We start from the raw sequence: 25,834 nt of genomic DNA, 5'->3' as shown, positions 1-25,834 counted from the left end.
GCAGTTCTGCAGAAAAGGACCTAGGGGTTACGGTGGACGAAAAGCTGAATATGAGTCAACAGTGTGCTCTTGTTGCCAAGAAGGCTAATGGCATTTTGGGTTGTATAAGTAGGGGCATTTCCAGCAGATCGAGGGACGTGATCATTCCCCTCTATTCAGCACTGGTGAGGCCTCATTTGGAGTACTGTGTCCAGTTTTGGGCCCCACACTACAAGAAGGATGTGGATAAATTGGAGAGAGTCCAGCGGAGGGCAACAAAAATGATTAGGGGGCTGGAGCACATGACTTATGAGGAGAGGCTGAGGGAACTGGGATTGTTTAGTCTACAGAAGGGAAGAATGAGGGGGGATTTGATAGCTACTTTCAACTACCTGAAAGGGGGTTCCAAAGAGGATGGATCTAGACTGTTCTCAGTGGTAGAAGATGACAGAAGAAGGAGTAATGGTCTCAAGTTGCAGAGGGAGAGGTTTAGGTTGGACATTAGGAAAAACTTTTTCACTAGTAGGGTGGTGAAGAACTGGAATGGGTTACCTAGGGAGGTGGTGGAATCTCCTTCCTTAGAGGTTTTTAAGGTCAGGCTTGACAAAGCCCTGGCTGGGATGATTTAGTTGGGTTTGGTCCTGCTTTGAGCAGGGGGTTGGACTAGATGACCTCCTGAGGTCCCTTCCAACCCTGAGATTCTATGATTCTATGATATTAAAGTACATCCTATAACCCTAATTACCAATGATGTAATCTACGGTAATGATTCTTTACTTATTTTTAATTTCATTAGAAAAGTAAATGCATCATCTTCTTTTTTTAAACCACAAACATATATAGAAATACAGTTTTCTTTAAAATACAGGAGGCATTCCACAATTGTTCCTTGTGTTTATCTGCCCTCTAGTGGTTAAGTAGAACAAGTAGCTTCTTTTTAATACTGTACTTCTGATTCCTGCTACTGATTGGCTAATAATTACACAAATGCTAGTATTTTTTATGATTTTGTCTCCTTTGCCTCATACCACAATCCCACTTGTCTCATCTGCCTACTACATCTGATCTTTTGGACAATTAGCATTTTGGGTCAGGGATCATCATTTTCTATATGCCTAGCATAATGGGACTCAGATGCAGTAGTCTTCTAGATGCAACCATAATATAAATAATACTTACCTCCAGTTAATACTTTTTTCTTCTCACAGAACTGCAGCTCAAAATATTTTATAAAACAGCTAGATAAATCATTCAGGGTTGTTTTAGCATGTCCAAAAGCCTCCAAGATACAGTTTACCTGCAATAAAATATAAAGGTAGAAGTAAACAGGAAAGAGTTTCAGAGGGCTTCAGTGGCAACTGTTGGGTGCACAATACTTGAAATCAGGCCAGTTGTTTGTGTGCCTAAATAGTGCTTTTATTTCTGAAACTCTTTGCCGAGATTCATAGCGAAATAAGGAAGGTTCAAAGGACAAAGCCTTTGTAAGAGAGACAAATTGCATGAGGTGATATATTTTATTGGACCAACTTCTCTTGTGAAAGAGACAAGTTCAAAGGAAACCTACACAATACCTTCAAAAGATAAGCCTGGGAGCTTAAAATAACAACTTTGTTAGACACTAAAAATCATGGACTCAGTAAAGACACCAGATTATGGCTCATTATAACAATCTGTAACCCTCTAATACTCCTTTGTGCTAGGACTGCAGAGATAGTAACTGCCCACTTCATCCTGAATGGTCTCTTGCAACATATGTTAACTCCTTCTGCTTAACAAACTGTTCCACCTTGTAGTTAGCTGTGACACTCTGAGTACCTTTCCCAGACCTGAAGAAGAGCTCTGTGTAATCTCAAAAGTTTGTCTCTCTCACCAACAGAAGTTGGTCCAATAAAGATATTACCTCTAATATCCTTGCACCAGCAAGACTACAACAACGCTGCAAAAAACCTTTGTTGACAGAAAGTGGTAGAGGTCAGGAGGTAGAGCCACATCCTAGAAATAAAAAGTCACTTACCCTACTTTTACACAAACACAACTCCATTGTAGGGTGACCAGATGGGATGAAGAAAATATCGGGACACGTGTGGGAGGGGGAGTCCCACCGGCAGAGCAAAAAAAAAAAGAGTGGAGTCCCGCCAGCACAGCAAAAACAAAGTGGAGTCCTGCCAGCGGGGGTTGGGGGGAAGAGGAAAAAAAATGGAGTCCTGCCAGCAGAGAGATGAGAGAGAGAGAGAGAGAGAGAGAGAAAAATGGAGTCCCGCCGGCAGAGGAGGAAAAAAAAAAGTGGAGTCCCGCCAGCAGAACGAAACAAAACAAAACAAAAACAAAACAGGAGTGCGAAATATCGGGACAAATTGCATCCTGACCAAACATCGATCGGGACGTGGAACAAACTCCTAAAAATCAGGACAGTCCCGATTTTATCAGGACGTCTGGTCACCCTACTCCATTGGGTCAGGTTCTCTGATATATCAGTATCTGCTAGTTGTGGCTTCCTGATCCCAGTCTAGCTGCATGCCAGTTACAGCAGCCTCAGAGATGATCTAAAGAACACCAGAAGGCTATGGCTCTCCATGCAGTAACATTCCAGCTATGTCTATGCCCATGATTGCTTGGGGGCTGCAATAGGGGTACCTCAGAAACCAGCTATGCTGGCTATGTGCCAGTTGGGGACCTCCCCAGATGAGGAAATCTAGCAGCTTTATGGCCTCTGTGCACCATTAGACTATCACAAAGGGGCTGGAGTGAGGGAGAGGATCTGGCTTATTGACTTCAAATAGAGTTACTCCTGATTTAAACCAGTGTAAGACAAAAATGAATCCAGCTCAGCATTTTTTAAATTTTTTTAATTTATTTATTTATTTATTTAGGTGGCAGCTCTCTCTATAAATGCATTTCCTTGATTCAATTTACTGGGCAAATTATTTTTTAAGGAACATATTTTGCAGAGAGAAAATAAGTTTCACTTTTCTCTCACACAAACAAATGACTTGTACAGATATAACATGCAGTGATCAATCCAGGTGCCATTTCTACACCTTTTTAAAATATATTTTATAATTTTTTTTTTACAATAGAAGTGTATTTTCTCATTTGGTTGAGCAGGGGTTTGTGTGATTCCCTGTGTATTTAAGTCACTATATATCATATAGAATCAAAGGACTGGAAGGGAATTCGAAAGATCACCTAGTCCAGTTCCCTGCAATCATGGCAGGACTAAATATTATCTAAACCATCTCTTTAGTATGTTATTTTTTTAACTAGATGGAGAGCCTGAGTCAGAACTAATTTGCATCTTGCATTGTCATTTGCACCTTGGAAAACTTGGGTATAATGCACTACTATTTTACTACACAAAAGTGCAAGGCTGTAGAAAATCATGCCTAAGGTTGTGAGTCTGTCACAGAAGTCATGGATTCCGTGACTTTCCAGAACCACTGTGACTTCTGCAGCAGCCGATACGGCTGGCCTGTGGGCCGCCTGAGCAGCTCGGGCAGCCCCTGAGCCCGCTGCACCGTCTGCCACTAGAGCAGTCTCGGGCCACTGTGCTCCCCACCAGGAGCATCAGAAGTGTGGGTGTGGGAGGGGCTCAGGGCTGGGGCAGGGAGTTGGGCTGTGAGAGGGAGTGAGGACTCCAGAAACTGATTACCTTGGGGAAGCAGCGACATGTCCCTCAGCTCTGGCCTAAGTAGAGGCATGGCCTGTGGGGCTCTGCACACTGCCTCCGTTCACAGACACCACCACCCCGCAGCTTCCATTGGCCGCAGTTCCCGGCCAATGAGAGCTGCAAAGCCAATGCTCAGGGCAGGGCAGCGCACAGAGCTCCATTGGACGTGCCTCCATATAGGAGCCAAGGGACATGTTGCCACTGCCAGGGAGCCTGCCAGCCTCACCAACCCTCCCCCACAGCAGAAGCAGGTGTCCCAGACCACGCGCTGCTGCTCGCCCCACCCTAGCATCAATAGTCAGGGGGTTATAGTGCAAGTCTCGGACAAGTCATGGGCTGTGAATTTTTGTTTACTGCCTGTGACCTGTCCATGACTTTTACTAATACCAGTGACTAAAACGTAGCCTTGAAATATTAGATATTTAATTAGCTATTTGTCCAGTAGATGGCAGCAGAAAATTGGCTAATTTAGTTCTGTAACTTCAGTAGAATTCTATCAAGGATGAATTTGGTCCAATGAGACTAATTAAGCACTCGTGTAAAGAGATACAACTCTACTGACTTTAATGGAGTTATGCATAGCTGCTGCAGGTATGAATTTAGCTTATCATGCTTACCAGTACTTCCTAAAAAGTAAATTAAAGTGAAAAACAAATTTGCCTGCCTGTTACCACATGTACTCATTTACTTTTTATGGAAAGCATCTTAACTGATCTGAATTGCACCTGCATGGGTGTTGATAGAAGTTGGACCAATAACAGAGACCAAGCCAGTGTCAGGAGCAGAACCCAAGTTTCCTGACTCCTATTCCAGTTCCTTATCCAGTGAACCATGCTAGTCATTTTCCCAGTTACTTATTCTCTGAGTCCTCTGGTTCTTCGTATTATTATTTAATCTGAATTTTAGGAAAGGAAAAGCGATAGAAGATCTGATCTGGATTTTAAAATCATAACTGAGTTAAAATATAGGAGTAGGATTTATGGGCCAGGCCTTCAGCTGGAGCAAATCAGTTTAGGTTCACTGAAGTCAATGGAGTTATTCTGATGTATACCAGCTTTAAATTTGACCTATTGTGTTTGACATAATGAACTAAGGCTTTGTTACTTGTATATAACTATGCTAATACAACATCAAACAGGAGAATTTAAATGTAAAAAACTGAAAAATTATACTTCCCATTCTAACATTAACACAGTTTCATTGATCATCTATATTAAAGCATGTATTTTAAAAAATATCACCAGTGATTCAGACCTCTCTGTGTGTTACCAGTGCAATGCAATAAAGTCAACACTACTCTGAGAACTTTAATGTTTGAATTTCCAGACTGTGGCTTTGTTTGAATGTATAATACCTTAAGTAAATTCAGCTGTGCTTATTTCCGTGTAATCAGATTTCAATACACAATTATTGAAATATGAATGCAGCTGTGTTTTCCAATATTCAATCAGACATCAGTAGGACTCTTAAATCATCGGCAATGTGAATGTACAAGATATGTATCTGCACATCTGTAGCGTCTCATTTCCAAATAATCACTGATGGAGGAGGTTGCCTATTTGTGTCAGTTGTACTCGGCCAGTGTTTCTCTATTTAGAATGCAGCATGAATATTTCAGAAAGAAAATAGTGTGTTTTGAATAACCTGTGTGTCAGTTTCAAATGCTATTACAACCCCCCCCCTAAAAATTAGCAAAGATCTCATTTTTTTTATTGAAGATTATGCATATGACAAGTCTGAGTTCCAAAACAACAACAGTTTGAGTTCAGTTTAAGTGGTGGTGGTGAGCAAGGGAGAGACTGACAAGTTTTTTTAAAAGCAGAATATTCAGAAATCAGAACTGACTGCATGGACTGCAGATTAAAACATTTCAAATATTATTACTAATACTGTTATTATTTGTATTCCCATAGCGCATAGGAGCCCTCATCATGGACCAGGACCCCATTGTGCTAGGCACAATAAAAACACGGAATAGTCTCTGGTGCAAATAGTTTATAGTATAAGAGAAGGGTAGGAATAAATGGAGAGGGATAACTAGTGGTGTTCCTTAAGGGTCAGTCCTAGGACCAATCCTATTCAACTTATTCATAAATGATCTGGAGAAAGGGGTAAACAGTGAGGTGGCAAAGTTTGCAGATGATACTAAACTGCTCAAGATAGTTAAGACCAAAGCACACTGTGAAGAACTTCAAAAAGATCTCACAAAACTAAGTGACTGGGCAACAAAATGGCAAATGAAATTTAATGTGGATAAATGTAAAGTAATGTACATTGGAAAAAATAACCCCAACTATACATACAATATGATGGGGACTAATTTAGCTACAACAGATCAGGAAAAAGATCTTGGAGTCATCGTGGATAGTTCTCTGAAGACGTCCACGCAATGTGCAGCAGTGGTCAAAAAAGCAAACAGGATGTTAGGAATCATTAAAAAGGGGATAGAGGATAAGACGGAGAATATATTATTGCCCTTATATAAATCAATAGTACGCCCACATCTTGAATACTGTGTACAGATGTGGTATCCTCATCTCAGAAAAGATATACTGGCACTAAAAAAAGGTTCAGAAAAGGGCAACTAAAATGATTAGGGGTTTGGAACGGGTCCCATATGAGGAGAGATTAAAGAGGAAAGGACTTTTCAGCTTGGAAAAGAGGATACTAAGGGGGGATATGATAGAGGTGTATATAAAATCATGAGTGATGTGGAGAAAGTTGATAAGAAAAAGTTATTTACTTATTCCCATAATATAAGAGCTAGGGGGCCACCAAATGAAATTAATGGGCAGCAGGTTTAAAACAAATAAAAGAAAGTTCTTCTTCACACAACACACAGTCAATTTGTGGAACTCCTTGCCTGAGGAGGCTGTGAAGGCTAGGACTATAAGAGGGTTTAAAAGAGAACTGGATAAATTCATGGAGGTTAAGTCCATTAATGGCTATTAGCCAGGATGGGTAAGGAATGGTGTCCCTAGCCTCTGTTTGTCAGAGGGTGGTGATGGATGTCAGGAGAGAGATCCAGGGCCGTAGCAACAAAGAACGTGGCCCCCTCCGAACATATGTCTGGGGCCCTTTACAATGCATAAACATGGTTTTTGCCACTTTTAGGGGCCCCCTTCCTTGCGGGGCCCCCTCCGCTCGGAGGGTATGGAGGGCGCTCGCTACGCCTCTGGAGAGATCACTTGATCATTATCTGTTAGATTCACTCCCTCTGGGGCACCTGGCATTGGTCACTGTCGGTAGACAGGATACTGGGCTGGATGGACCTTTGGTCTGACCCAGTATAGCCATTCTTATGTTCTTATGAGAACAGATGGATACAGACAGACTAATGGGGGGAGTACAAATAAACAATAAGACAATATTGGTCAATATGGTAGGCAGCGGAACTGAGTCCAAGCATGAGTTGTTGAACTCAAAAGGTCATTTTGGAAACAGTTATAAAAGTCCAAAAATAAGTGGTTTAGATTGGAGTGTCCATCTGAACCTTAACCATAGTGTTGCTGCTGTAACAGTATAATGATAGGTGAGTTGCGCTGCCCAGCTGAATGAAAACTTTGTATTTAGTATTTATTGTCACAGAAATAGATTCTGCTGTCAGATACATGTAGCCAGTTCCTGTGCTTTCCTGACAGAATTTGATCCAGTTGTGGAAATCAGGTATGAAATTAAATATAATTTGTACCTCTTATATCTATTTATAAATTTATGTTACAGTTTACAAATAAAGGCTGATAACTCTGCCCTCATGTAGGCTTTTGCAATCCCTTTTGGTGTAATGGCAAAATATGGCTAAGAACATATAGAAATCATTTTGCTAAATTTATAGCTAAAAATAAATGGTTAATCACTTTTAAAATGTAATAAACAAGTCAGACTAGAGGAATAAAATTAGATCTATGTTATAGTGATCTGGTTTAATTGGGTTTTGACATAGTGTGTAAATAAAAAAATAATACTTTTGCAAGTGACTGTTAGAGAATAGTAATGAAAGTACTGTATGTATCACCAAGAAACAGTGATTTTCCTTAAAACTTTCCAATTTTGTCTCCTATAAGATTACTTCAGACTCCACAGTCTTTTTTATACTTGCCATAAGGAACACCAAGACAGAGAAGGTGGATGAGGAAGTTTGAAAGCTTGTCTGTTTCGCCAACAGAAGTTGGTCCAATAAAAGATATTACCTCACTCACATTGTCTCTCTAATGTCCTGGGACCAACACTGCTACAGCAACACTGCATATAAGGAGCACCACAGACACAGATATAACCTTATTTAGTTATTGAAGGCAATAGGAATGTTTTTAAGGGTAAGCACTGTACTATAGACATTCCCTATATGTAGAAGCAAGGATGAAAATCAAAATGACCAAAAACCATATTAGCAAAGCTGGCTTCCACATTTTGGCCCAATCTCTTCAGTTCAATGTGAACTTGATCCTGCTCCTATTCAAGTCAGTGGAAAAAAAAACTCCATTGACTTGAATGTGTAAGAAGCCTTTAATCTGTATTTTATGCAAAGCACCCAAAATATTTCAATAGCTAGGGCAGGATCAAGCCCCATGTGAGCATGCCTATGAAATTCACAGTTTCCCTCTAAGTAAAAATATCTTTCCTTGGTCAAAATACATAGTGATGCTATGTTCTGAAACAGCTCAAAATACTACTTACATGTTTTATCTTTGAATCAAAGGTATTCCTGCTGGAACTGGATCTGCATGTCAGGTGCTTCACTATTTGTTTGCAGGCTTCAGTTTTCCCAGAACCACTTTCTCCACTGCAGAAAGGAGGGAAGGGAGAAAAACACCGCTATTTATTTTTTTGTCTCAGTTTTATACATTACATTATTTACAGCCTCTGTTATCCCTACTGGAGTGGACACTCCAGACAAATGTTAATTCCTAATAGAGGCATAATTAGGAAATAATATTATCATTAAATAATCTGGATATTAAATAATCATGAACACCACATAAAAGACAAACTGGCGCATAATCTATGATCATGAACACTAGCCAGTATATGCACGCTTTTCCACTTGTCCTAACATTAGCACAGAGACAATGTAAAGTTAAAGTTCTTATCCTCTGTAGTGTTCTAATAGCAATGCTGTTACCTTTCCTTTTAATGAGCCCAGCAAGGTGATTATACCAATGCCAAGCTATCTGGGGTTTTGTGTTTGAAGGGGAATGGGAGTGGCAAAGGTGAGAAGAAAAGAAAAAAGATGGAAAATTACCAGGCAAATGAGGAATGGAAGAGAAAGAGAATGAAGAAAAAGACAGCACAGCCCAAAGTTGGCTGACATATGGCACGCTGACGTGCCAGCAATTTCCCTTTTGCTATGTTGCCCTGCTCTCTATGCAAGCTGCAGAGTAAAATTTACAAGCTCCCCAATCTCTGAAGTGCTACATTCTTAGACTTCAGAGATTATGACTATTGTTTCCTTTCATTCCTTGCACATGGAGAAGAATAAACAAAGAATGGGAGGGAAGGAGTGGGCAAAGAAAACAGGTAATGGGAGGTAGGAACAAGAAGGTGGGGAGGAGACAGAAGAGAAGGGGAAAAGGAAGTGACACCACAATATCAGCAAGGAAATGAACACAACAGAAATAAAGGAGTGGAGAGGCAAAGACCAGGAGACGAAAAACAGTACAGAATTAAAAATCATAAGAAAAAGCAGAAAGCCTACAAGGAGTGGAAGATAGGAAGGATTAGCAGGGAAAGCTACCTTACTGAGGTCAGAACATGTAGGGATAAAATGAGAAAGGCCAAAAGCCATGTAGAGTTGGACCTTGCAAAGGGAATTAAAACCAATAGTAAAAGATTCTATAGCCATATAAATAAGAAGAAAACAAAGAGAGAAGAAATGGGACCACTAAACACTGAGGATGGAGTGGAGGTTAAGAATGGCCCAATATCGAAACAAATACTTTGCCTCAGTCTTTAATGAGGCTAATGAGGAGTTAAGGGATCATGGTAGGATGACAAATGGGAATGAGGATATGGAGGTAGATATTGCCAAATCTGAACAGCTTAATGGGACTAAATTGGGGGAGGGAGGCAGATAATCTTCATCCAAGAATATTAAAGGAACTGGCACATGAAATTGCAAGCCCATTAGCAAGAATTTTTAATGAATCAGTAAACTCAGGGGTTGTGCTGTATGACTGGAGAATTGCTAACATAGTTCCTATTTTTAAAAAAGGAAAAAAAAGTGATCCGAGTAACTATAGGCCTGTTAGTTTGACATCTGTAGTATACAAGGTCTTGGAAAAAAATTGGAAGGAGAAAGTAGTTAAGGATATTGAAGTCAATGGTAATTGGGGCAAAATACAACATGGTTTTACAAAAGGTAGATCATGACAAACCAACATGATTTCCTTCTTTGAGAAGGTAACAGATTTTTTAGACAAAGGAAACACAGTGGATCTAATTTACCTCGATTTCAGTAAGGCATTTGATACAGTTCCACATGGGGAATTATTAGCTAAATTGGAAAAGATGGGGATCAATATGAAAATTGAAAGGTGGATAAGGAACTGGTTAAAGGGGAGACTACAATGGGTCATACTGAAAGGTGAACTGTCAGGCTAGAACAGGGGTTTGCAACCCGCGGCTCCGGAGCCGCATGCGGCTCTTCAGCCTCCTTGTTGTGGCTCCCTTTGGCCTTGACAAAAGAAAAAAAAAAAGAAAAAAAAAGAATAACGGTTATTTATTAATTTAATTTTTATTTATATATTATTTTATTTTTGTTTATTTTGTTGCACAGTTATCTTGGAGTTCGAGGTGATACTTTAACATCGAATTTTTTAAAAGTTTTTATAATTTGTCAATTAAAATATGCGTCACATCCACGTCTATAGCCCTCGCCTTTACCTGCAGGCAGCTTCTTGAGTGTGCGACCCCCGCGGTAAGATAACCATGAATACATCCCAAAAAAGAAAAATCTCAGAAGAAAATAGAGAGTTTAATTCTGCATGGACAGATTCCTTTGCCTTCACTGCCAACGACGCTGACTTACCTGTGTGCTTGATATGTGGCGAGAAATTAGCAAACAACAAAAAATGTAACGTTGAAAGACATTTTCAAAACAAGCACTCAGCATTTTCTGAAAAGTACCCAACTGAAGATGGGCGAAAGAGAGCGATTTCGGAACTACTACGGAAAGTTGAGCAGAGCAAACATACTTTCAAGAAGTGGATCAACTCTCCAAACTCAACTACAGCTGCTAGTTTTGTGGCAGCTCATGAGATCGTAAGGAGGGGGAAGCCGTTCACAGATGGAGAATACATGAAAGAATCGTTCATAAAAATATCAGAGCATCTGTTCTCCAAATTCAAAAACAAACAGGAAATTATTCAGAAAATTAAAGAAATGCCTCTCTCTGCAAAGACCGTCAAGGACAGGACCATTAAAATGGCAACAAACATCACCAGTAAGCAAATTGATGACATCAATTCAGCTCAAGCATATTCAATTGCCTGTGATGAGTCAAGTGATCTAAACGATATTGAGCAGACAGCACTGTTATGCAGATATGTGAACTCTGATGGGCCGCAGGAAGAACTGATTGAACTCATACCGCTAAAGGGCCAAACGCGGGGACAGGACATTTGTGAGGCTGTTTTGAGTTGTCTAAAAGCCAAAGGAATAAACACCACTCACCTGGTGTCAGTGTCTACTGATGGTGCACCCAGTATGAGAGGAGCACAGAAGGGCTTTGTGAATTTACTTCAAAAGTCGCTGGATCGAGAGCTGATGACATTTCACTGCATCTTGCACCAAAAAGCACTGTGCGCTCAAACATTCCCTCCTGAATGTGTGGAAGTGATGAACCTCGTTATTAAGATAGTGAACAAAATAATTGCAAACGGGTTAAACCACCAACAGTTTTGTTCATGGTTAGATGAAGTCGAGAGCACATATTTGGATCTCCTGCTGCACAACAGAGTTCGGTGGCTGTCAAGGGGAGATGTGCTGAAACGCTTCGCTGCTTGTCTGGAACATGTGAAAACCTTCTTGGAAAGCAAAGGCCTCAGCTATCCCGAACTGGGAGACCTCGATTGGCTGGAAAAGTTTTATTTCATGGTGGATATGATAAGTCACTTAAACACACTGAATAAAAATCTCCAGGGAAAGGGAAGCACGGCCCTGCAGTTGCTGGAGGATGTTCTGGCGTTTGAGCGCAAGATGACAGTGTTTGCCAGAGATGTACAGAGAGGTACGCTCTCTCACTTCCCCTCCCTGAGAGAGTTCAAAGAAGAGAACAATCACATAAATTGTGATTATTTACACCGTGCAATTATGGCAATGCAAGCTGCATTTGGAGAAAGATTCAGCGAGTTCAGAAAGGAAAAAAACACTCTGTCCTTCCCTGTCACACCGCTGGACATCGACCCATCCCTGCTGAACATATCCGCATTCACAGGGATAAGTCAGCCCGATCTTGAAATTGAACTGGCCGACATAGCGGATAAAGACTTATGGGTGTCCAAGTTCAAAAGCCTGACAGCGGATCTCGAAGAAGTCGCCCGTCAGAAGGCCACTCTCGCTAAAGAGCACAAATGGAATGATATTGAAAACCTCCCCAAACCCGACAAACTTGTTTTTGAAACATGGAGTGCCATTCCCGACATGTATATGAACATGAAAAAGTATGCATTTGGAGTCCTGTCCATCTTTGGCTCAACATACTTATGCGAGCAAGTTTTCTCGAGCATGAACTTCATAAAGTCCAAATATCGCTCCCGCCTCACAAATGAGAGCCTACAGTCCTGTGTGAAGATCAAAGTCACATCTTACAGCCCCAACATAGGGAAGATCAGCATCGAGCTTCAGAAACAGAAATCACATTAAACAGGTGAGAACACTAGCATTTAATAGGCTATTATTATTCAGAAAAAAAACATTTATTTCAGACCCGGAGCTTATGTAGTTTTTTATTGTATGTTCAGTTGCTTCGGTTGATTGCTGGCCGAGAAAGAAACCCGAAGAGGATGAGAGCACACTGAAATGGACTTGTCAAAAAACGTTCCTAATTTTATGTTTACTTTTTTAAGTTGCAACTATATGTTTTTTTATATTAAAGTGGGCTACGTTTTATTTTAATTTTACACAAATACGGGAAGGACTCAAAAAGGCCTGCATAGTTCAGTGTTTCATTTATTTCAAAGTAGGCCTACACATGCACACTGCACTTCTGTTTGTTGTATTCTGTTGTTGTAACAGGTAAAATTAAAAAAAGATTAAAACTTTTAAAAGTTTATAAGCAGTGTTATGTTTTGCAGCTCCAGACTATTTTTCTTTAGTGGAAGAGGGGGCAAAATGGCTCTTTTGATAGTAAAGGTTGCCGACCCCTGGGCTAGAAGGAGGTTACTAGTGGAGTTCCTCAGGGATCGGTTCTGGGACCAATCTTATTTAATCTTTTTATTACTGACCTTGGCACAAAAAGTGGGAATGTGCCAATAAAGTCTGTGGATGACACGAAGCTGTGAGGTATTGCCAATACAGAGAGGGACCAGGATATCCTACAGGAAGATCTTGCTGACCTTGTAAACTGGAGTAATAGTAATAGGATGAAATTTATTCGTGAAAAGTGCAAGGTCATGCATTTTAGGGATTAATAACAAGATTTTTTCTTATAAACTGGGGATGCATCACTTGGAAGTAACAAAGGAGAAGAAGGACCTCGGAGTATTTGTTGATCACAGGATGACTATGAGCTGCCAATGTGATATGGCAGTGGAAAAAAGCTAATGCAGTCTTGGGATGCATCAGGCAAGGTATTTCCAGTAAAGATAAGGAGGTGTTAGTACCGTTATACAAGGCACTGATGAGACCTTATCTGGAATATTGTGTGCAGTTCTGGTGTCCCATGTTTAAGAAGGATGAATTAAAACTGGAACAGGTACAGAGAAGGGCTACTAGGATGATCCGAGGAATGGAAAAGCTGTCTTATGAAAGGAGACTCAAAGAGCTTGGCTTGTTACCAAACCTAACCAAAAGAAGGCTATGGGGAAATATGAATGCTCTCTATAAATACCAAAGGGATAAATACCACGGAGGGAGAGGAATTATTTAAGCTCAGTACCAATGTGAACACAAAAACAAATGGATATAAACTGGCCACCAGGAAGTTTAGACCTGAAATTAGACAAAGGTTTTTAACCATCAGAGCAGTGAAGTTCTGGAACAGCCTTCCAAGGGGAGCAGTGGAGGCAAAAGACATATCTGGCTTCAAGACTAAACTTGGTAAGTTTATGGAAGGGATGGTATGATGGGATAGCCTAATTTTGGCAATTAATTGATCTTTGACTATAAGCGGTAAATATGCCCAATGGTCTGTGATGGGATGTTAGATGGAATCCGAGTTACTACAGCGAATTCTTTCCTGTGTGTCTGTCTGGCGAGTCTTGCCCACATGCTCAGGGTTTATCTGATCACCATATTTGGGGTCAGGAGAGAATTTTCCTCTAGGGCAGATTGGCAGAGGCCCTGGGGGGTTTTCGCCTTCCTCTGCTGCATGGGGCACGGGTCACTTGCTGGAGGATTCTCTGCACCTTGAAGTCTTTAAACCACAAGTTGCGGACTTCAATAGCTCAGAGATAGGTCAGGGGTTTGTTACAAGAGTGGGTGGGTGAGATTCTGTGGCCTGCGTAGTGCAGGAGATCAGACTAGATGATCATAATGGCCCCTTCTGACCTTAAAGTCTATGAGTCTATAAGACTGGCCTTTTCTCTGAATCTATGCAGAATGAGACTGCCTTTGCTATTTATGTTTTTTGACTAATTTAAACTATTGTTGTTTTAATATTGTAAGTTTCTATCATCATTTAGAGTCTTATCCTGCATTCTTTGTACACTCAAAGCTTCTACGGAAGTGGATGGGAGTTTTTGGCTGTGCAAAGGTTTCAGAAGCCCTGTATGTATTTAATGCAAAACACTTAAAATACTTCAGTAGCTAAAATTTTTAAAAAATCATCATTGAAGTCAAGGAGTTCACTGGCATACCTAATCTGAGTTTAACATCCCAGTGGGATTGACAGTGCAAGGTCTGTGACATAAATGCACTATGCAAGGCTCCTGTCATCAGGATTTGGTTTCCTGGAAAGTTTCTCCTGGAAAATCTGATGCTATTCAAGGTTGTTTTCTGAAATCTGCCTGGTCCCAGATAATTTAATACACTGCATAGGTAATAATTTCTGTATTCACTAATGCATTCGTTTGCAAGGAAGGGGTTGGAAACAAAAAAGTTTCTTAATCAGACAGCACTGTATTCATTTTAATGGTTTTAAAAAATCAGTCCTGCAAAAGGTCAGTGCACTTCCGCTAGTGGCATAAGCTGTATGGAAAGGTCACAGTAGCTGCAGTGCTGAGGACATGATAACTCATGTTTGATTTACCAAGTAGTAGAAAGTATACCAGCATGGAGAGTCATTTAAGTGTTTCGGTGAAATTGAGTTTAATCACATGCATTCGTGCTAACATAATAAATATCACATAGAGGGATTTTCCCTTAGCAGAAATCTCTGTAGGAGGTAGAAGGGTTAACCACTGAATAGAGCTCCAAGCTGTAGCAGGAACTGGTTCTATGGGACAAAGGGACAAGCATAGTAGCAATAATGGCAGTTTTGAAACTGCATTTGCATCAGAAGAAGAGGAGAAGTTGCAGGCAGCACCACACAGTACGTGGACTCACAAAAGGTCTGCTGGGAGTAAAAATACCCCAAAACCTCTCTTTCCCCCTTCCCAAACACCTCCTCCCCACAAAGTTCTGCCTTTTTTAAAAGCTCCAAAATAACCCAGACTGCCTATTTTATTTCAGTAGTGCCCAAAATGTGCTAGGTGTTGCGCAGACACACAAGAGGCAAATGCTACCCCGAAGAGCTTACAACCTAAAAAGCAAGGATCAGACAAATGTGGGGGAAATTATACAAAACCCTGTATTACCAAAGCCCGACAGAGGGACATCTGGCACGTCTCATTTGTTTTTCTATACTTATATCTACATATAAAAGCCATCTCTTACCAGTCATTGTATTTTTATTCTCCTCTTTCTTTTCCTTTTTATTTCTTCTTCTTGCCCTCTATCGCTAACCACTCCTGTTTCTCACACTGAACACTCCTTCTCCAATCCTTGTTCCCTGCTCCCTGCCCCACCCCCCATCACAGATCTAAAGCTCAGTGTAAGAAGCTGATATCATTAGGGAATCAAAGCAACTACTCAATTAGAAGACAACCTCAATGGTCTTAGACATCTTTCTAAGGTGTCTAAGAATATTGGTGGGTTTGCTGGGGATTGAAGCAGAGCCCTCATGTCTTTTCTTGTCTGTCTTCGCAGAGCCCTTCAGTCACTTCCTGCTGGTGATGGGGTGTTGGTACTTCATAATTAGGGCCCTTCCGAATTTACAGGCAGGAAAAACACATCACAGACAGTGAAATTTGGTCTCCCACTGTGAAATCTTGTCTTTTGTGTGCTTTTACCCTATACTATACAGATTTCATGGGAGAGACCAGAGTTTCTCGAATTGGGAGTCCTGACCCAAAAGGGAGTTGTAGCAAGGTTACTTTAGGGAGGTTGTGGTATTGCCACCCTTATTTCTGCGCTGTGTTGAGAACTGGGAGGCGAGAGAGCGCCGGCTGTTGGCTGGACACCCAACTCTGAAGGCAATGCCCCACCAGCAGCGCGGAAGTAAGGGTGGCAATACCATACCGTGCCATCCTTACTTCTGTGCTGCTGCTGGTGATGGCTCTGCCTTCAGAGCTGGGCTCCTGGCCAGCAGCCGCTGCTCTCTCACCACCTAGTTCTGAACAGCAGCGCAGAAGTAAGGGTAGCAGTACTGCAACCCCCCCTACAATAACCTTGCAAACCCCCCCCACAACTCCTTTTTGGGTGTAGACTCCTACAATTACAACGCTGTGATATTTCAGATTTAAATAGCTGAAATCATTCAATTTACTATTTCAAAAATCCTATGACAGTGAAATTGACCAAAATGGATTGTGAATTTGGTAGGCTCTAATCATGAATACTTTACCCTCATCTTTCTAGTAGGCATTTTTCCAAGGGTCAGTACCAATGCTGTATCACAGTGTTCTTAGGGGATAAGAAGCAGCAGTAGTGGGACATTGTGTTTTATATAAGCCACGATTCCATCTAACTGTATGTACTTGGTGCTAGTTAGCATAGCAACCTACTTAACATAATGGTCGCCTCTTTGTAGGGTCTGTTACAGAACAGACATCCCAATTTAGTGCCTAACAGCACATTTAGTGCATGCTCCCAAACAGCAAAATGAAGAGCTTGTGCAGCCTGGACCTGGAAGGAATCTATTCCACTACACAAATGTCCAGTATTTCATAATCATCATTTCTGGCTAAGGACAGTGATAGTAGTGGTCGCACACTTAGTACTGTAACCCACCCTCTTTATTTTTTCTGTTTCATCCTTATGTTTTTGCCTTCACTCCTAAGAGATAGCACTAGCATTCTGCCTTTATAACAGCACTACCTCCCAAATCCTCTGTCTTTCTCAATGCTCTGGCCGCTAGCAGAAAAAAACAATAGCAAACCTCAGGCATTAGTTGCCCTCTGGTACTATCATCTTGTTATTCTCTCATATCAAGACAAAATACAGATCCTCTCACTTCACTGCATAGAAGATCAATCAAGTTATCAGAAATAGGATTGCAGTGATTCTGCAGTCTTTTCCATAGCGGAGAATGCCAGTGAGCAGAAAGCTTTTCTGAAGTTCTAAACAATCATAAATCAAATCAAGCAAAGCTTTAGATGTTAGCACCTTTGATAAACAGGTCCCAAGTAACTTGTAATCCATTAATCCCAAATCCTGGTTTAGGGGGTACAATCCTTAAAATCTTGCAGCCAAATATTTGCACTCAGCAACATTTAGCTGGTTTACTATGTTCTGAGATTTCAATACATTATTCTACGAAATTATTATTCAGTTTCTTTAACCCCAGAGTTCATTTCCTAACAGTAGTTTCCTTAAAGAAGGGCTTTCCAGGATCACTGGGCTTTTTCACTAATGTTCGCTAGAATTGGAGAATTCCAAGAAATGGTAAAATGTAACTAACACATGCTCCATATATATTTTTCAGATTTTACAAAACAACCATTACAAGTCCATGTGCATGCTTCCAAGCAGGCAGTACAACATTGGCATAATGAAGACTTTCACCAGAATGATCTAAGAGCAAAAATACATCATCCTCTTCCTCTCAGACAAAAATGTGAACAAACAGATACACTTTGCACCGTGTACAAGGTGTTAGTTTGAATAGAAATACTTTACGTTTCATAAAGGAGAAATAAATGGAAAAAAATTTGTAGTGCAACTGCCATATCAAATTTTAATAAGGAGAAGCAACACATCTAAGCAGTACATATTTACAGCTTGTTTCAGTTCAGTAACATGCTACGTTATATGCAAGGTAGAATAGCTGCTCATAATCACAAATTGAATTTGTTTCTGTTAGGGCAACTTTGGTTTTTTTCTGGACATTAAACAGAACATTCAAAGCTTTGGAAGAATGTCTAAAATGAGCCCCAATTTTTTTCCCTGAACATTGAAACCACTTTTTGTACCTGCCACTCATTCAACAGAAACCTGTTTACTTTGAGCTTGAGATAGCCTGTGAAACATGTCATGTGTGTAAACCACCATCCCTAAGCATTTTATCAATATCTCCAACATTGGTGCTGGATGCTTTTCTCACTCCTTGTGAAGAAAAAAGCTACTCTTTTATTTTTCAATGAAGTTCCTCTTCCAAGTTCCTCCTCTTCATGAAGTTTTCATGAGTGCTACCAAAAGCTTTCACACAGATTAATGCCATTTTCATTGGCATCTTGCAAGTGCTTAAAATGAATGAAAACAAAGGGAGTCAATGTGCAGTAGCCATGTAATTCATTATCCAATTGCTTGTCCACATGTCCGGGTGAAATGCACTATATGTCCCTGAGTCTCTCAGTGTGCATAAAGGTCTAAGGCCCAATATCTTTTGGGAATTTCAACAGGCCAACAATAACATCTCAAAGGAATGCAATGCTATAGCTCTGCACAGTGAAGTTTTTCCACCACTAGCATTAAAAGTAGATTAGGTAAACACTACAGTTGTCATCTGAGATATTTTTTAGTGAGTGAAGTTTTGGGATAAATGTTGTTTATTTTCAGTTCCCAGAAAGTACTAGAACCAGAAGTGCAGAATACTGCAAAAATAGGTTATTCTTGAACTATTTCCATTCATGACTTGAATGAGAAGTCATAGAAGTCTTGTTCATTTGAACTGCCAACCAACTTTGGAAACCCAAGAGATTCAGATAAGCTATAAAAATGCGCTAAATTTTTGGATGTTCCTCTGAATCCAAATTCTAAACACTTCCTGGTGTGCTATTAATGCTAAAATCTATTCTGATACTAAGTAATAAATAGGTTGAAGAAAATCAGTTGGCAGACTGTAAGCTCTTTGGGGCAGGAGTTCTCCTTTTGTTCTGAGTTTGTACAACACCTAGCACAAAAGGGGTTCTGGTCCATGACTTGGCTTCTTAGGTGCTACTGCAATACAAATAATTAAGAATAGATATAAAACTATTGTGTTTATATCAACATGCTTATTGTTATATAATATTGACATTGGAGATAGATGTAATCCTTTTCTGAAACTGGAAATAATGCATCACTACATTTTTAACAAGAATTATGTACTATAAAAATAAGATGCCCTGTAAATAGCAATAATGAATTAATGCTTTCAGATTATTAATTCTAGTAGAAAATAACATTGAGAAAAAAAAACCAAAATTAAGTTCCCCAGTCTATCATTTTTAAGAGAAGAGAATCTCAGTCCTTTTCAGATTTACACTGGATTTATAAATGTGGCTTATTTAGCTAGTAGGCCATTGGACATCAACACTACTGGTTGCTAAAATGGGTAACAGATTAAAATAATTCATTTGATGTATGTGTTTTAAATATTTTGTTTTAATCACCAAATTAGACATTAATGTCCCATATAAGGGTGGCTAAATCTGTTAAGGATGCTTGGCTCTCACCAAGACATCTATAAATTATTGTGTAGTTAGGCTTTCTGGATAATTCTAATGCTTATCTTGTCAGTTCTTAATGCATTTCTAAAGTTATGCATGCCTTGAGGGGAGGAGAAGGATAACTTTAGCAAGCAAGAAAAAAAACAATGTGTTAGAAACAAACTGGTTTGATACAGGGAAGTCCACCCCTTGTCTGTAATAAGCACATAGTACCATCTAACTATATTTTAACACAAACTGCACCCTGAACTGTTTTTCCTCTATTAAACATTACATGTCAGCTGAGAGAATAGAAAAAACAAACCAAGTTACATTGAATAAATGGCAAAAAAAATCTACACACAGCCCTACAACACTTGGCTAAATGCATCCCTAGTGTAACATCATGCACTTCAATAAAGTTAACCCAAGGAGACATTTGGTCATTTGCAGAGTGAAAAAATGGAAGTATTTGCTCATAACACCAAAAATCCCAGAGAAGAGATTTAAGAAGCATATTTGCATGAGAAAAGAGATATTTTAAGAGAAAATATGAGGAGTTACAGAAAGCTAATGAAGCTGACAAATTGCAGATGAGCTGCAGAAGAACTGTCTCTTTTGCTAATTTGCGGGGGATTGTGTGATGGAAAAGAGTGAAAATAGATGGTAGATCAGCAGAGGGGCCAAGCACAGGGGAAGATCAGGTGCATGAAGTAAACTGGAGCAAGACAATAGAGAACTTTAAAGGCCAGGGGAAAAGTTTCTACTGAATCCCAAAATGAAAATATATGGCCAATTCTCATTTGCAATAGAGCCCCTTTACAACACTCTGTGAAGGGTAAAAATCCATTAAAGTGGGCGTAAATTACAATTACACACACTGTGAAGGCAATATAAATTTGCCTTAGCATAAATGCAAACAAGGCCCACAGTTCTTACCCAAAGAGTAAGATTGAACATAGGGTGGTGTTGAATTTTTCATTTAGTTGTTTTTTGAGGGGAGGGATGGGAGACAGTACATCTCTTACTATATGGATCCACACATTTCACCCTTCTGGGGAGGTCAGAGGGCAGGAGCCATGGGAGTCGCTGAAGCCCGCTGTGTATCCTCAGGCTGGGTGGAGGAGTCCTTTCCTCTCCATTTTATTTATTATTATGTATTTGTATTTTGGTAATAGAGGCTCCAGCCTCATCAAAGCTGTACAGACATATAATGAAGAGACAATCCCTGCATTTAAGAGCTTATAATCTAAGTGTAAGTTTAGAGACAACAGAGAGATACAATAAAGCGACATGGGGGCAGGGGAGTTGATATACAAGGACATATATTGACAGTAATCTGCACTAACTGAGCTGTCTAGCATAAAGCTAGATTCCGTTTTTGCAGCCACAGCCCTCCCTGAAGGATGTCTGGATAAATGCACTGCAGCAAGCCCTCAGAAAGCACTTGCTGAAGTAGTAGACTCCACCAGCCTTGGAGAGAGTGCACCATCTCCTTTTGTCTGTGCCTCACAGGTTGTATTAGCTCACATACACAGGGCGTGGTGAAGAGATAGGAGGCTGCCATGCTCTCCCCGCATCCCTCCCAAAGTGAGCTAGAGTAGCGCACACAAGGGCACTAGTAGGCAACAAGGACTGTACTCTTCGGGCTCGACCTTACTCTAGCCCTGAGCCAGCAAGTATTTAAGCATAACTTTATGCCAGTGAACAGTCTCATCGAAGTCACTGGGACTACTCATAGTCAGAAAGTTAAGCATGTGATTAGGGGGTGAAAATAAAGTAAGGTGAAAGACATTTTTAACTGACTCCTGATATCAAAACGCATGTTACCTGAATGTGACATCTGGTGGTTACTATTTCTTGGGCAAAGGAAAAAATGTCTATATAAACTGAGAAAAAGTGTACCAATAATAGTTACACTGCATGCAGAATTCATCAGATATAGTACGTGTATCCAATGAAAGAGTAATTAATAAATGATTAGTAAAGGCCACTAAACCCATGGGAAATGCCTTCTTGCACATAAGCTTCAGGCAGCTCAAGAAAAACTGAACTAAAAACACAGCTAACAGAAGATAAACACTAACTACACTAATAAAACAAGATTACATGCTTGATGAGGGTGATGAGGATGAAAGAGTGTACAGTATATGACACTATTTCCAGGTTTTCTTAGTCTCTTCCAAAAATGTATGAGGTTGTTTGATGTACTGCAGACAAAATAAAGCATTTCTGTAGAGTGTGTGTGTGTTTTTTCTTTCTTCTTTCCAGACTCTTTAGGAGGAATTTAAAAAAGGGGTATTTGGTCACAATAGTAGTGTTGCTTTATTTATTTAACAGTAAGCAGTTAATGTGAATACAACATGTTGACAATTGAAAATACAAAGCAAAACATAAGTTCTAAGTATTAATACCATGGGACCCAACTAATTTGTTTATCTACACATCCCACACTTTGCACTCAAAATTGACAACCTCTCTTCACTTGTGAGTAAAGATTATTGTAGTAAGAACTATTACTAAAACACCATTATTTTTATAAAACGTATTACAAAGTTCTGTGCTGACATTAGAAAGCATTGACATCAATAATTAAAACTAGACTAGACTTGTCAAACAAATGAATATCTTTGCTTATTTTTCTTAATACATTTCACTTACTCATTAATTCCCTTTGCAAGTGCAGACCCTTATGCCAGCATGGATTATCATTTAACTTCAGGGGGAATCCACATGGTGATACAGTCCATCCATGTGGATCACTTTACAGGATCAGGGCCTACTATAATTTGCAATAGCTCTCCTGCTCATTAGTACATAGTAGCAAGATTTTACTAAAGATAGATCAAACTACAAGTAACAAGATCAGCACACTTCAGACTCTGGGTTAGCTGCTTGCCTGTGTGGAGGGCTGATACTTTACTCTCCACTGCTACACTGATATGTTGGATAGTTCTGTACGGGGAGATTTTGGAAAACCAGTAAAGTGCCTGACACCACTACGGCTTATTGATAAAGCAACCTAGTCAGCAGGCTGTAAAGTGGCCGTGCAGCTTGACCAAGGCAGGGCGGTTGGGGTGCCACAGAAAGGGCAGCTTGACCCCGCGTCCTTCCTGATAAGAATTGTGTTGAAGTTGCTGATACATGCATTTTAAAAAAGCAGGATGTGCCCCAGGAATGTCTATTGGGGTCTCAAGGCTGCAAACACTGGAAAAACCCACACCTGGTTAATCAATAGTCAGAAGGAACCTCTTGCTTAACCATTGAAACTGCTTGCTTAACAAGTTTTCTTTAAGAGACATGTCATTCTATAACTAATGTATAAATAAGGCAAGGGTAGAGACCGTCGAATCGTGGAAATCAACGAATAGCTACGCAGATGGTGTCGGAGAGAAGGGTTTGGATTCTTTGACCATGGGATGGTCTTCCAAGAAGAAGGATTGCTAGGCAGAGACGGGCTCCACCTCACGAAGAGAGGGAAGAGCATCTCTGCAAGCAGGCTAGCTAACCTAGTGAGGAGGGCTTTAAACTAGGTTCACCGGGGGAAGGAGACCAAAGCCCCGAGGTAAGTGGGGAAGTGGGATATCGGGAGAAAGAACAAGTAGGTGAGTGCAAGAGGGGAGGGCTCCTGCCCCATACTGGGTCACCAGGACGATCAGTGAGTTATCTTACATGCCTATACACAAATGCAAGAAGCCTGGGGAACAAGCAGGGAGAACTAGAAGTCCTGGCACAGTCAAGGAATTATGATGTAATTGGAATAACAAAGACTTGGTGGGATGACTCACATGATTGGAGTACTGTCATGGATGGATATAAACTGTTCAGGAAGGATAGGCAGGGCAGAAAAGGTGGGGTAGTTGCGTTGTATGTAAGAGAGCAGTATGACTGCTCAGAGCTCCAGTATGAAACTGCAGAAAAACCTGAGAGTCTCTGGATTAAATTTAGAAGTATGAACAACAAGGGTAATGTCGTGGTGGGAGTCTGCTACAGACCACCAGACTAGGGGGATGAGGTGGACAAGGCTTTCTTCCAGCAACTAACAGAAGTTGCTAGATCACAGGCCCTGGTTCTCATGGGTGACTTTAATCACCCTGATATCTGCTGGGAGAGCAATACAGCGGTGCACAGACAATCCAGAAAGTTTCTGGAAAGTGTAGGGGACAATTTCCTGGTGCAAGTGCTGGAGGAACCAACTAGGGGAAAAGCTCTTCTTGACCTGCTGCTCACAAACAGGGAAGAAATAGTAGAGGAAGCAATAATGGATGGAAACCTCGGAGGCAGTGACCATGAGATGGTCGAGTTCAGGATCCTGACACAAGGAAGAAAGGAGAGCAGTAGAACAGAGACCCTGGACTTCAGAAAAGCAGACTTCGACTCCCTCAGGGAACGGATGGGCAAGGTCCCCTGGGAGAATAACATGACGGGGAAAGGAGTCGAGGAAAGCTGGCTGTATTTTAAAGAATCCTTATTGAGGTTGCAGGAATAAACCATCCCGATGTGTAGGAAGAAAAGTAAATATGGCAGGTGACCAGCTTGGATTAACAGTGAAAATCTTGCTTGTCTTAAACACAAAAAAACAGCTTACAAGAAGTGGAAGATTGGACAAATAACCAGGGAGGAGTATAAAAGTATTGCTCAGGCATGCAGGAGTGAAATTAGGAAGGCCAAATCACACTTGGAGTTGCAGCTAGCTGGAGATGTTAGGAGTAACAAGAAGGGTTTCTTCAGGTATGTTAGCAACAAGAAGAAAGTCAAGAAAGTGTGGGCCCCTTGCTGAATGAAGGAGGGAACCTAGTGACAGAAGATGTGGAGAAAGCTAGTGTACTCAATGCTTTTTTTGCCACTGTCTTCACAGACAAGGTTAGCTCCCACACAGCTGCACTCTGCAGCACGGTATGGGGAGGAGGTGACCAGCTCTCTGTGGAGAAAGAAGTAGTTCGGGACTATTTAGAAAAGCTTGATGAGCACAAGTCCATGGGGCCGGATGCACTGCATCCGAGGGTGCTAAAGGAGTTGGCCAATGAGATTGCAGAGCCATTGGCCATTATCTTTGAAAAATCATGGCGATCGGGGGAGGTCCCGGATTACTGGAAAAAAGCTAATGTAGTGCCCATCTTTAAAAAAGGGAAGAAGGAAGATCCAGGGAACTACAGGCCAGTCAGTCTCACCTCAGTCCCTGGAAAAATAATGGAACAGGTCCTCAAGGAATCAATTCTGAACCACTTAAAGGAGGGGAAAGTGATCAGGAACAGTCAGCATGGATTCACCAAGGGCAAGTCATCCCTGACTAACCTAATTGCCTTCTATGATGAGATAACCGGCTCTGTGGATGAGGGGAAAGCAGTGGATGTGCTATTTCTGGACTTTAGCAAAGCTTTTGATACAGTCTCCCACAGTATTCTTGCCAGCAAGTTAAAGAAGTATGGGCTGGATGAATGGACGGTAAGGTGGATAGAAAACTGGCTAGATGGTCAGGCTCAATGGGTAGTGATCAATGGTTCCATGTCTAGTTGGCAGCCGGTATCAAGTGGAGTGCCCCAAAGGTCGGTGCTGGGGCCGGTTTTGTTCAATATCTTCATTAATGATCTGGAGGATGGTGTGGACTGCACCCTTAGCAAGTTTGCAGATGACACTAAACTGGGAGGAGTGGTTGATACGCTGGAGGGTAGGGATAGGATACAGAGGGACCTAGACAAATTAGAGGATTGGGCCAAAAGAAATATGATGAGGTTCAACAAGGACAAGTGCAGAGTCCTGCATTTAGGACGGAAGAATCCCATGCACTGCTACAGACTAGGGACCGAATGGCTGGGCAGCAGTTCTGCAGAAAAGGAACTAGGGGTTACGGTGGACGAAAAGCTGAATATGAGTCAACAGTGTGCCCTTGTTGCCAAGAAGGCTAATGGCATTTTGGGTTGTATAAGTAGGTGCATTTCCAGCAGATCGAGGGACGTGATCATTCCCCACTATTCAGCACTGGTGAGGCCTCATCTGGAGTACTGTGTCCAGTTTTGGGCCCCACACTACAAGAAGGATGTGGATAAATTGGAGAGAGTCCAGTGGAGGGCAACAAAAATGATTAGGGGGCTGGAGCACATGACTTATGAGGAGAGGCTGAGGGAACTGGGATTGTTTAGCC

General features: G+C 40.9%; 1 protein-coding gene across 2 annotated transcripts in view; it reads right to left on the bottom strand.

Moving 5' to 3' along the window:
- Positions 1-25,834, bottom strand: part of MYO16 (myosin XVI) — a 575,450-nt gene that overhangs the window by 228,679 nt on the left and 320,937 nt on the right. For both annotated transcript variants that reach the window (XM_039547002.1, XM_039546990.1), the window contains 2 exons: positions 8,324-8,429; positions 1,159-1,276 (listed from right to left, as the gene is read on the bottom strand). In XM_039547002.1, coding sequence (XP_039402936.1) covers positions 1,159-1,276; positions 8,324-8,429 — 224 coding nt within the window. The remainder of the gene's footprint in view (positions 1-1,158; positions 1,277-8,323; positions 8,430-25,834) is intronic.

Source organism: Mauremys reevesii, linkage group 1, assembly GCF_016161935.1.
Source record: "Mauremys reevesii isolate NIE-2019 linkage group 1, ASM1616193v1, whole genome shotgun sequence".
Taxonomy (NCBI): domain Eukaryota; kingdom Metazoa; phylum Chordata; order Testudines; family Geoemydidae; genus Mauremys; species Mauremys reevesii.
The sequence above is the reverse complement of the archived record's forward strand: the minus strand, read 5'-3'. Positions and strand labels throughout refer to the sequence as shown.